This window comes from Marmota monax, unplaced genomic scaffold (genome assembly GCF_021218885.2).
Source record: "Marmota monax isolate L192 unplaced genomic scaffold, Marmota_monax_Labrador192_F-V1.1 WCK01_AAM20220418_F8-fsc00205, whole genome shotgun sequence".
Lineage (NCBI taxonomy): Eukaryota > Metazoa > Chordata > Mammalia > Rodentia > Sciuridae > Marmota > Marmota monax.
In genome coordinates, this window is record NW_026692417.1 from 2,385,291 (window position 1) to 2,398,208 (window position 12,918).

At 54.5% G+C, this 12,918-nt stretch overlaps 1 protein-coding gene across 1 annotated transcript; it reads left to right on the forward strand.

The window, feature by feature from the left end:
• The first annotated feature begins 2,771 nt into the window (after positions 1-2,771).
• Positions 2,772-12,789, forward strand: Fam171a2 (family with sequence similarity 171 member A2). The gene is made up of 8 exons (XM_046442791.2): positions 2,772-2,921; positions 6,720-6,947; positions 7,179-7,271; positions 9,660-9,818; positions 9,899-10,078; positions 10,187-10,303; positions 10,425-10,551; positions 11,102-12,789. Exons 1-8 carry the CDS (start codon positions 2,804-2,806, stop codon positions 12,564-12,566), a joined length of 2,487 nt encoding a protein of 828 aa, XP_046298747.1. The 5' UTR covers positions 2,772-2,803; the 3' UTR covers positions 12,567-12,789.
• The last annotated feature ends 129 nt before the right edge of the window (positions 12,790-12,918 follow it).

The following is a 12,918-nucleotide window of genomic DNA, read 5'->3' on the forward strand; positions in this document are numbered from 1 at the left end:
CCCCTGAGTTCAATCCCCAGTACCCTCCCCCCCAAAAAATAAAGCAAGAAATAAATACAGTTGGGCAAGGTGGCACATGCCTGTAATCCCAGCCACTTGGGAGGCTGAGGCAGAAGGATTGCAAGTTCAAGGACAGCCTTAGCAATTTAGCAAGATCCTGTCTCAAAAAGATAAAATAAAAAGTCTGGGATTACTTCAGTAGTAGAGCACCCCTGGGTTTAATCCAAGTACCACACACATAAACAGAAAGAGAGAAAAAAAAATAGATAAATATGTCAGTGGTGGTCAGTGCTATGGGTGAAAATAAAGGAAAGGAAATAGTGATAGAACACCCGTGGGGGTTGAGAGGAGCTGCCATCTTCAGGAGAATGGTCAGGGAAGGTGTCTTTGATGAGGTGAGCAGAGAGGGATGAATAATTCATGTGACATGGAGATGGTGTTCTGGCAGAAAGAGCAGCCAGTGAGAAGGCCTTCAGGAGCAGATTGTGTGTGTTCCAACAAAAGTAAGGAGGACAGCTGGGTGAAAGGTCCAGGAGAGGAGATCAGAGAGGTAGGGAAGGGCAGGCAGGTAGGCACAGCTTGCGGCCATGGGTTGAACTTTGGACTTGATGCTAAGTGATGGGGGAAGCCATTGATGAACAGACTTACCTCACAAGGGCTGATATTTGATTTTACCAAAGGGATAAGTGGTAAATTCTAAGAAGAATAATTTGAACTCCATGCATGAGAAGTTCCAGGACAGGTTTCTAGTTGAGTGACTGTGAACATCTGAGAAAAGATTAAGCCATGATAGTTAACACCAGCCAAACTTCCCCTTCATCACCACAATTGGATGGCCCCAAACAACTTATATCCAGCAAAGCTTTTGGCATTAGTCCTTAGAGACAAGACAGAAACGTGAGCTGGATCATACAGACTCGGATTGAGACCTGATGGTCTAAATCTCTATGATGGTGTCTCAAAGCTCCACTGTGGCCCTGGGCTGTCTGGCATTGTCATGAGTTCCTTGCATGGAGGCAGAGGAAGCCACTTTTCACCCTGCAGATGGTTGCTGGCTGGGGTGAAGGGGAGAAAGGGGGCGCCAATACAATGGGTGACTGAAGTAGATTCAAGGCAGCCTTGACAGATTGTAAAGTTGGGTTGAAACCAACAAGATGAAATTCACCAAGGAAGAGTGCTAAATCCTGTGTTTTGGTTCCAAAAAACATGATTACATAAGAATAAGACTGGGAATCTGGTTAGATGGAAATTTCTGTTGAAAGAAATAGAGCTGCTGGTGCACACCTGTAATCCCAGTGACTCAGGAAGCTAAGGAAAGAAGATCACAAGTTCAAGGCCAGATTCAGCAAATTAGCAAGACCTTGTCTCAAAATAAATAAACAGGGCTGAGGTTGTGGCTCAGTCAGAGAGTGCTTGCCTCACATATGTGAGGCACTGGGTTCAATTCTCTGCACTACATATAAATAAACGAATAAAATAAAGGCCCATCAACAACTAAAAAATACATATATATTTAAAAATAAATAAAAAGGGTTAGGGATGTAACTCAGTGGTTGAGTGCTTTTAGATTCAATCCCTAGTAGTGAAGGGAAAAAAAAAAAGATAAAGAGGAGGAGGAAGAGAAGAAGCAAGGAGGGAGGAGAAGGAAAAAAAGAGGAGAAGGATAAATATCCAGTGGACCTAACCAGGAGGGAAGCCTGCTGTCCTTTGGGGAACAAGGTCTTTGCCTTGAGTATCCAGTCCCCTCCTGGGCACCATGTTGTGCTAAACAGAAGGTGACTAGCCAGTGTCAACCAAGAGAGGGTTTCAGCATCAAGTTAGATGAGGATTTGATGATACAGAGCAGAAGCTGAGTGATGTTGACAGCTGGAAATAATGAACTGAGAGAAAAGAAAGGTTGGCTGGGCCTACTCTTCAAATGTGGGGTGTAATGACTGGCGAAGAAAGAAAAGATCCAGGCTGTCATTCTTGAGGCCAGAGCTAGTGGGACCAACAGATGATTCTCGGAGAAAAAAGCTGGAAGAACTTTCTAGCTAGGGTGTCTACCCTGGAATGGGTCTTATCACCTAAGGGAAGGTGAGCCCCCTCCTTATTCTAGGCCAACCACAGCCCCATTTATTGCACACCTGCTCCTGATAGGTTTGTGCTGGATTCTACATCATCATCTCATTTAATTGTTACAACAACCCTATCAAGTAGATGATTACAATTCCCATGACAAACAATGACTGAGGACCATAACGCTAAATTAACTCTCAAGTGACTTAATAAGAGGCTGAGGCTAGATGCGTCCCCAGATCTGAGTAATTCAGAATTTTAGAGAGTCCAACCTGCATAACACTCTGAGTGTCTGAGGAGAGAAGTGGCAGGGAATTCTTAACACCTTTTTGAGACAATCATGACCGTACCCCTTTGAAAGCAAGCAATAACCATTCCAATTTTGCACCAAGTTTCACGAACCCCAAGACTCCCTTAATTGGACTCAACACTCAACACTCCCTGGCTGCTCAGATTCTGGAAGGATGGGGTGGGCAGCAGACGGGCCGTGTTGAGGTGGCGGGCGGAGCCTGGGCCGCAAGGGGGCGGTGCCCGCAGGCCCGCGGTACCAGGAGAGGCCTGCAGGGGGCGCTGACGGCAGCTCCGGGCGGAGACAATCGCGCTGAGAGGGCGCCGCAGCCGGAGCGGGAGCCGAAGCGGCGCGGCGCGGCGCGGCGCGGCGCAGAGCTGGGGCTGAGCGGGGCCGGCCGAGATGGGCCAGGCGGGAGCTATGGACCGCTAGGGCCGGGCCGAGCCGAGCCCCGCGATGCCGCCGCCGAGTGGCCCCAGCGTCCTCGCGCGGCTGCTGCCGCTGCTGGGGCTACTGCTCGGCGGCGCCTCCCGGGCTCCCGGCAAGTCGCAGCCGGAGCCCCCCAGTCCGCAGGGTGAGTCTCGATCGGGAGGGGCAGTGATCGCGGGCCTGCGACCCCGGATCCGGTCCCAGCCCGCCAGCCCCTCTTCGCGGTGCTCGTGAATTGGGGTGCATTCTGTTCACTGAATTGGAGTGGGGGGGGGAGCTAAGGGGACCTAGGGTCGGCGCTTTTGGGGGAATGTGATGGGTGGGGGAGAGACTGTCCGGAGCGGGGGTCTCCGGGAGACACAATGCGGAGGGCGGGGGTACCCAGGCTTGGCGCCGCCAACCCCCTCCCGACTTGTTTTTCTCCCTCCTGGTCCTCGAGGCGCTGCTGCCTGAGCCATTGTCTACAGAAGACACCCGCCCAGGGGCGGGCTGGGGCGGGCACTGGTTCCGCAGCCCCCCGCAGGTTCCTCACTTTAGACCCCGGCTGGGTGGGGGCGCTGGCATCGACTGCCACCCTGGGCCCGGACGGGGGCTGGGCGCCTAGAGCTGAGCTTGAAGGGGGGAGGGGAAAAGGGGGAGTGGGTGAGGCTGTGGGCGGGATCGACTGCTCTAATGGGGTTCTTCGCCCAGGGAGCCTGACAGCTTCCAGCCGGCCCCCCAGGTTTAGAATTTGGGGTGCACAAATAAGAGCTGATTTTCCCATGATGAAGGTGAGGCTGCAGTTGGTGGGCTCTGAGAAAAGGAGTACATTGTGATTCTCAACTCAAGGCGCATGGCTGGGCTGTGGTCGCGGAGCCATGCTGAGTGCCAGCTGGGAAGGCAGGTGCCTGGGTCTCCATCCAGCCCGCGTCCTGCCACTCCTGTCCTCTTCCCGCTCCCGGATCACCCCCTCCTCACCTCACCTCTCCTTCCCAATGGAAGAGACCCTCCCAGCGCCTTACCCAGCCAAGGTGGGTGTGTGAGGTGGGGGTGGGGCCGGTTCCTGCAGCGGGAGAGACTAGGACTCCACACCGATGCCTGGGTGCTTCTGTCTCCATCCACCCCAGCCCTGCGCCCACCTCCCAGCCTCCTGCACCATCACCCCATACTGCACTTGCCTCCTCTGTCTGATGGCCCCATCTCTGCCTGAAACCGTCTTCTCTGCTCCTCAACCCCCACCACCACCTTCAAGAAGCTAGCAGGAAAGGCAGGGTGGGGGGTCTGGTTGAGGGAAGTGGGATCCGGATGAAGGGAGGAGGTCGCATTTCCTACTGGAACGAGGCAGGGCTGAAGCTGAGAAGCAGACATTGTATGGAATGTTAGGCTTTGAGGAATGGGGAAGGACTCCTTCTGCCTCAGTCTCCCCTGATTTCCCAGGAAGGACAGGAGGCTTTGCCAGGTAGAAGGAGTTCCTAGTTTCTTAGAAAGTCCCTCTGTCAAGGCCCTACGCCCCAGGGGAGAGAGCCCAGGGAATTGGTGGAAATAGAGACTAGCTAGGGGGTTCTCAGGCAGCTGGCTGGGAGCCCAGGTTGAGGGAAGGGAATCTGCTCCACATCTGCCCCACCCCCAGCTTGGCACTGATATCTCCTCAGGCTTTACCTGCCCACCCCTATTTTGTGTCCCCAGTCCCCTCACCTCTTCTGAGACTCTTGAGCCCTTGAGCCCAAGGCATTCCTTCAAGTGACCATTTTTAAGGCTGCTGGGTCCCTTATTCCCAGCTGCTCTGTCCAGCTGCTCCCAGCCAGGATAGTAGCCAGGCCCTTCTAGCTTCTCAGAATTCCTACTGTGTGTTGGGGGAGACCAGAGTGGGCTGAGTGTGTGCCCCACCCTACAGGGTTGTGTTCTGGCCTGGGAGGGGAGAGGGAGGTGGGCTCTGGTGAACAGCTGGATGGGATGCCACCAGCAGGCGTGGTCCTGGCCCTGGACTGGAAGCCTGAGATAAAACACCTGTCACTGTTGAGTGTCAGGCTCCACGTGTAAGGCCTTCCTGAAGGGAAGCCGATAGGGTAGATGGGCTGTGGATCCAAGAGCCTGCCTGAGAATCCATGGGAAAACTCGGGTCCCATCATGCCAGTGGAGTTTAGGATCTCTGCAGGCCAGCCCAGCCTGGCTATTCTGGGACTTGGGGCAGAGGCAGCCCTGGAAACCAGAAGAAGGTCTTTCCATCCCAGTTCCCTGCCTATCAGTTTTCTTTGAGTCTGGTGGGCCCTCCAGATTGCCTTCCCCTTGCTAGGGCCCCAGCTCCCTGCCTGATCTCCTGGGAGGAATGAGGGCGTTGCCATGGTGACTGACTGTCACTGACCAGCTATAGACATGAAGGGGAGGGGTCAGGAGATACTTGTTCAGGCTTAGGGGTTAGAGTGTATCCCTAAATTTGAAGGAAATGAGACTTGTGCAAAGGTTTCTGGGAAGGAGGGGAATGATGGGAATGTCCAATTCCTTAGTGTCCCCTTCTCAATTTTTCTTCTTTTTTTTTTTAAAGAGAGAGGGGGAGAGAGAGAATTTTTTTAATATTTATTTTTTAGTTTTTCGGCGGACACAACATCTTTTGTTTGTATGTGGTGCTAAGGATCGAACCCGGGCCGCACGCATGCCAGGCGAGCACGCTACTGCTTGAGCCACATCCCCAGCCCCTCAATTTTTCTTCTTTGAGAACTCAAATTCCAACCCAGCTTTCATCCTCCCTTTCTTTTTTTTTTCTTTTTGGTATTGGGGAGTGAATCCAGGGGCACTTAACTATTGAGCCATATCCCCAGTCTTCTTTTGTATTTTATTTAGAGACAGGGCCTCACTGAGTTACTTAGGACCTCCCTAAGTTGCTGAGGCTGGCTTTGAAAACGCAATCCTCCTGCCTCAGCCTCCTGAGACACTGGGATTACAGGTGTTGGCCACCACACTGGCCCCCATCCTCCCTTTCAAACTTGACCTCATCTATCTCTATCTATAGGCCCCTCCTCCTTGAATTCATCCTTTCTCAGCACTCATTTCCCTTCCTGTCCTCAATAGGGTCAAATAGCTAAGAATTTATGTCCTAGTGATGACTACCAGGTTTGGATCCCAGATTTCTCAACTGTAGTCTATATATCTAAACTCTTTGAGTCTCAGTTTAGCTGTAAAATGGGGAAAGGGCATATTTTATCGAATTTAACACATCATTGACTGTAAGATGCATCATTATTTTTCACTGGGTACTTGCCTGTAATCCCAGCAACTTTAGAGCCTGAAGCAGGAGAATCACAAGTTCCAGGCCTACTCCAGTAACTCAGCAAGACAATTTCTCAAAATAAAATGTTAAAATGACAGGGAGATATAGCTTAGTGGCAGAGCAATACTGGGTTCAATTCCCAGTACTGAAAAAAGAAAGAAAGAAAGGAAAAATGCTGTCAATTTTAATGATGACATCATCAATCACAGATAAACCTCAAGTTCAGAAATATTAAAATGTGAAAGGCTGCATGGGTTAGACTTGATGAAATACAGTAATAGCACCACCTACTTCCCAGACTTCATTTAGGCTTAAATAATAGCACTCCATACTTGCTGGCTATGGCTCAGTGTACCTCTTGCCTGGTGTGCAAGGGAAGCCCTGAATTCCATCCCCAGCGCTACAAAAGTAAATAAACTCTGGCTTTCATTATAATACTGGTCTGGCATCATAACCAGCAGCCCATTCCTTTGATCTTTTTTTAAAAAAATATTTATTTATTTTTTAGTTTTCGGTGGACACAAATCTTCATTTTATTAGTATGTGGTGCTAAGGATCGAACCCAGCACCTCGCGCATGCCAGGCAAGCGCGCTACCGCTTGAGCCACATCCCCAGCCCATTCCTTTGATCTTGAGGCTTCCCCTAGTTCTCATCCTCCCTCTCGGCTCCTCACTCCCCTCACCCCATCTTGCCCACAGAGATCCTGATCAAGGTGCAGGTGTATGTGAGCGGGGAGCTGGTGCCCTTGGCCCGGGCCTCCGTGGATGTGTTTGGGAACCGGACCTTGCTGGCTGCCGGCACCACAGACTCAGAGGGCGTGGCCACATTACCTCTCAGTTACCGCTTGGGCACCTGGGTACTGGTCACTGCTGCCCGCCCTGGCTTCCTCACCAACTCTGTGCCCTGGCGTGTTGACAAGCTGCCCCGTGAGTGGAGGGGCAGGTGGAGTTGGGAGGGGGGCAGCAGCTGATCCTCCATCAGCCCCTTCCCAAAATAGCCCTCGGGGGTGGAGGGGACAGGCTTTCCAGCAGCTGCTCCCTGGGCTGGGGTATGCAGAATGGGGTGAGGGAGGATGAAACCACTGGGATTTGGGTGTGTGGGGGTGCCTGGAAGGGGGTGTGTGTTTTTCTGGAGCTCACGGGCCACCCCTCTTGCAGTGTATGCATCTGTCAGCCTCTACCTGCTCCCCGAGCGGCCAGCCACCCTCATCCTCTATGAGGACCTTGTGCACATCCTCCTAGGCTCTCCTGGTAAGCCCCACCCTTCCATCCCACACCAACTCCACTTCTTTCCCCCTGATCTGTGTGCAAAAAATATCTCCTTGAACACATATTAGCTGGGTGCACTTGGGCAAGTCACCCAAGCCTCTCTAAGCCATTCTTTGTTCATGTGTAATATGTGGAAGCATAATGTCTTAATCAAATTGAGGCAAGGAGTAAGTAACATCAATTGTGCTGAATCCAGTGACTCAAGCCTGTAATCCCAGTGACTTTGGAGGCTGAAGCAGGAGAATAATAAGTTCAAGGCCTGCCTCAGCCTGGTGAGACCCTGTTTCAAAATAAAAATTAAAAAGGGCTGGTGATATAGCTCAGTGGTAGAGCACACCTAGATTCAATCCCTAGTACCAAATAAATAAATACATTAAGTATGCAAAAAAAAAAAAAAAAAAACCACAGAAGGTATTCAATAAATGTTTATAGTCTGTTGGGGCTTCTCGTGGTTTCTATTCTCTCTCTACTCCTACTTCCCTGCCACCTTTATTATCATGTATTTTTGCACTTACTGGGTGTCTGGCTGTGAGGAGGCCATGAGAGGGTCCTTCCACAGGTATTGACCACCGATCAAGTGCAAGGCCTGGAGCTATCCTGAAGTGGTCCTTGTCTACCCACAGGCTTTCAATCTCACTCACTTAAATACTTCAGCATCTGCACTGTGCCAGGCATGGTGGCTGGTTCAGGGGCACAATGGTAAGAAAGAACATTAAAAAGTCACAGACTTAAGTCCCTGCCTTAAAAAGTCACAGACAAGTAGAAAGACAAACCTCATTACAAACCTTGGAATGGTTGCAGAACTAATAGGGCAGTGGAGAGAGGCAGCTGGATTCAGAGAAGGCCCTAACCTGCATAGAGCCAAGTGGACCAGAGCACTCGGTGGAGGAAGCAGTGGGACTCTGGGCTCAGGAGTAGAAAGCAAGGAGAGACGCTTGCTGAGTGTAAGACCTGGCCAAGTCATCAGGGTGATGTGGCAGAAGGGGACAGTGAGGGTTTGGAAAAGGTTCTGGCCTGGCCATGCTGAGGGTAGATTCCATCCAGCTACCACTAGAGAGCAACAGTGGGTTTGGGAGTGGGAGAAGACCCTCCCCAGTTAAAATTCTTAGCTTGCACCCTTGTTGGCAAATTACTCTTGGCTATCGTATTCACTCTGACCCTGCACCAGAGGCTTCTAAATATCCCCTGGAGGTTTCTAAAATGCCAGATGGACGTTGCTGCCCAGAGCTACAGCTCTCCCATAGTGCTCACTGCTTTTAGCAGAAGCCCAGACCCTTCCCAGAGCTGGCAGCACCCACCAGGACAGGCAGCCACTGCCTCAGGCTGCAGAGCTTTCTCCTGCCAGTCCTCCTGGAAGTCCTTTCCCACTTTTCTGGCAGAGTCTCACTTGTCCTGCAAGACTCCATTCCATGCCTTCCCAGTGCTGGGCTGGTCAGAAGCCCCCAGCAGTTAATAAAGAGGCAGGATGGAGTGGGGGTGAGAGGGTGGGTCCTGGTGCCAGAGCTGAGGCATCATTCTGGGATCATGGATGGTGACTTAGAGTAAGTTATCAAACTTCTGCCTCCATTGCATATCTATGAAATAGAATTGATAATAAAGGCAACCTATCTCAGGGGCTGTTATGCTAATTACAGGGATTACTATAGTATCCAGCTTAGAACAGTGCCCAGTATATTTTAAAGCTTAATAAATGTTATCTATAACCATACAGTATTGGAATTCTGTTTATGTCTATTCCCTTCACCCCAACAGACACACACACACACACACACACACACACACACACACCTGTCTAATGAAGTAGCTACTATCTGTGTCTATTTAAATTGAAATAACCAAAATTAAAAATTCCTCAACTCCTTACAAATTAAAAATAGATCCACTTCCTCAGTTACATTAACCACATTTCAAATGCTTAATAGCCATGTGCGTCTAGTGGGTATAGTAATGGTCATCATCATCATTCATCATGGTAGAAAGTTCCAATGGTACCTAAAGGGCAGTACCACACTAGACTGTGAACCTGAAGACAGGGAAGCTGGCCACATTCATCTTTGCATTCCAGGAACTGGCCTGGTACCTGCCATTAAGGAGACATTAATTCCCTGAGGACATCATTTTAAATGTCATCATTTTATTGGTTTATAAGGAAACAGTGTTTCAAGGACAGCAAGTAACTTGCTGAGGGTCACATAGACAGGATTGGAGGTTTCAGGTCCACATCTCTTCCAGGTTAACATTTGGACTGCCCAATTCTCTCCAAGTCATCCCTGGCCTTCCCAATTGGCCCGACCCCACGGCCCCCTTCTTAGATATTTGCTTTTTGCCCTGGTCCCTGGATAGGCCACTGCAGTCCCTCTCTCCATCCAGGAGCCCGATCCCAGCCCTGGGTGCAGTTCCAGCGCCGGGCTGCCCGCCTGCCTGTCAGCTCCACCTACAGCCAGCTCTGGGCCTCGCTCACACCTGCCAGCACCCAGCAGGAAATGCGGGCTTTCCCTGCCTTCCTGGGCACCGAGGCCTCCAGCTCAGGTATGCTAGGTACCTGGTATAGCAGGGACTCCCTCCCCTCCCCAGGAGTTAGACCTCAGCCCTGTGTCCTCTTCCCTCAGGCAATGGCTCCTGGCTGGAGCTGATGCCCCTGGCTGCTGTGAGTGTGCACCTGCTGACAGGCAATGGGACAGAGGTACCGCTCTCAGGTCCCATTCACCTGTCCCTGCCAGTGCCCTCAGAGCCTCGTGCCCTGGCTGTGGGCACCAGCATACCAGCTTGGAGGTTTGACCCCAAGAGTGGTAAGTGTCTCAGGGAGCTTCAGGTGCTGGAGTTTGGGGAAGGAAAATTGGACTTAGGTGGCGGTTGGTGGAGGGACATTGAGTTTGATGAGACCATGCCTCTCCCAGGACTGTGGGTACGCAATGGCACTGGTGTGATCAGGAAGGAAGGCCGGCAGCTCTACTGGACCTTCATCTCCCCCCAGTTGGGGTACTGGGTGGCTGCTATGGCCTCCCCCACGGCTGGTGAGAGTGGTGGGGCATTGGGGCAGGGGACAGTGGTGGAAGGGAAGGATGGAAGAGTGGACATTTTATGAAAGGCAGAAAGGGCATCCACACCTGAACACTAAGCCCCTGTCTGGCACAGGGCTGGTCACTATCACGTCAGGCATCCAGGACATTGGCACCTACCATACCATCTTCCTGCTCACCATCCTGGCAGCCCTGGCCCTGCTGGTGCTCATTCTGCTGTGTCTGCTCATCTATTATTGCCGGTGAGTGTATGGGGGACCTCCACCTCCTTTTATCTGAGGCCTGCTGTATGCCTGGTCTTGTGCTGGGCACTGGGGGCCCAAAGATGCACCAACAATTCTGATCCTTGCAGTGCCATCAGGAAAGGACTGCATGTGCAAAAGTAAAGACCAGAAAGTCTAGCAGCTTAAGAGGAGTGGGGGGACAAGTGGTAGGATCTGCAGGCCAGACCCCTCTAGAGACAATCTGCTCTGCGGCTGCTCCTACCAACCCAGCTCTTATATCCAGGGTACTCCAGGCACACTCCTAGTTGGCTTAGGTGCCCTTCCAGGGTCTCAGAATGTAGTTTCCCAGATGGACCTCAGCTGCTGGATGGCCTCCCACTGCACCCTTAACCCTTCCACAACCTCTCTGAGGCCCTTTCCTGCCGACCCCCCATCTCTCCTGAACGCACCAGGCGCGAGCCCCAGTCCTCCAACTATCTTCACCCCTCGGTCTGCAACAGCATGGTTTAGGCAGCCACTCTGGCCCTCACCCTCGGTCTTTCCTGAGGGTCGCAGTCTCCCTCTCCAGGAGGCGATGCTTGAAGCCAAGGCAACAGCACCGCAAGCTGCAGCTCTCCGGACCTTCTGACGGTAACAAACGAGACCAGGCCACCTCGATGTCCCAGCTCCACCTCATCTGTGGAGGACCCCTGGAGCCCGCCTCGTCGGGGGACCCCGAGGCCCCACCTCCAGGACCCCTGCACTCGGCCTTCTCTAGCTCCAGGGACTTGGCCGCTTCCCGAGACGACTTCTTCCGTGCCAAGCCGCGCTCCGCCAGCCGCCCCGCCGCGGAGCCTCCGGGTGCCCGCGGGGGTGAGGGTGTCGGGCTCAAGGGCGCCCGCTCCGTCGAGGGGCCTGGCGGACTGGAGCCCGGCCTGGAGGAGTACCGGCGGGGGCCCACGGGGGCCGCCGCCTTCCTGCACGAGCCGCCCTCGCCGCCGCCGCCGCCTTTCGACCATTACCTGGGCCACAAGGGGGCGGCCGAAAGCAAGACCCCCGACTTCCTGCTCTCGCAGTCGGTGGACCAGCTGGCGCGGCCGCCGTCGCTCAGCCAGGCGGGGCAGCTCATTTTCTGTGGCTCCATCGACCATCTTAAGGACAATGTCTACCGCAACGTCATGCCCACCCTGGTGATCCCTGCACACTACGTGCGCCTCGGCGGCGAGGCTGGGGCCGCAGGAGTGGGCGATGAGCCCGCCCCGCCAGAGGGTTCAGCCTCCGGCCCGGCGCGCCCTTTTCCCCAGCCCGACCCCCAGCGCCCGCTGATGCAGGGCCACTCGGGCGCTGGGGGCGAGGGCGGCGGTGGTGGCAGCGGCGAGGGCTGGGGGGGCGGGCGCTCGGCGCCCGTCAGCGGCTCCGTCACTATCCCGGTGCTGTTCAACGAGTCCACCATGGCGCAGCTCAACGGGGAGCTGCAGGCGCTGACCGAGAAGAAGCTGCTGGAACTGGGCGTGAAGCCTCATCCGCGCGCCTGGTTCGTGTCCCTGGATGGGCGCTCCAACTCACAGGTGCGCCACTCCTACATCGACCTGCAGGCGGGAGGCGGGGGCCGCAGCACCGACGCCAGCCTGGACTCCGGCGTAGACGTGCACGAAGCGCGGCCCGCGCGCCGGCGACCCCCGCGGGAGGAGCGGGAGCGCGCCCCGCCCGCCGCCCCGCCGCCGCCCCCCGCACCCCCGCGCCTGGCGCTCAGCGAGGACACGGAGCCCAGCAGCAGCGAGAGCCGCACTGGCCTCTGCTCCCCGGAGGACAACTCGCTGACGCCGCTGCTGGACGAGGTGGCGGCTCCCGAGGGCCGGGCGGCCACCGTGCCCCGAGGTCGGGGCCGCAGCCGTGGGGACAGTTCCCGCAGCAGCGCCAGCGAGCTGCGACGAGACTCGCTCACCAGCCCGGAGGACGAGCTGGGGGCAGAAGTGGGCGACGAGACCGGCGACAAGAAGAGCCCCTGGCAGCGGCGGGAGGAGCGGCCGCTAATGGTGTTCAACGTCAAGTAGCGCCGCCTCCGGGCCTGCCCCCGCCGCTCCCGCCCCACCCGGTCCCCAGGCTGCGCGCCCCGGGGAGCTGCTGGGGCACTCACTCTTAGCCCGGAAGGGTGCCCAGGGGCCTGCGGAGCCGGCCGTGGTATGTGCTGGGTAATGTTTTGGGAAGGGACCCAGGCTTTGCCTCCAAGCCTAGGGAGGTGGGAAGGGTCAGGCCTCCCATTGGGAGGGGCTGGGGAGGAGGGCTGGGGGGGAAGCAGTGCCTGTATAAACGTGGTTGTACATAGAAAGCTCTATGGAGAGCAGGAGGGGCGACCTGGCCTTGGCTGCTAGTGTGAGGGCTGGGAAGGGAGGGGCATTCTGTGTA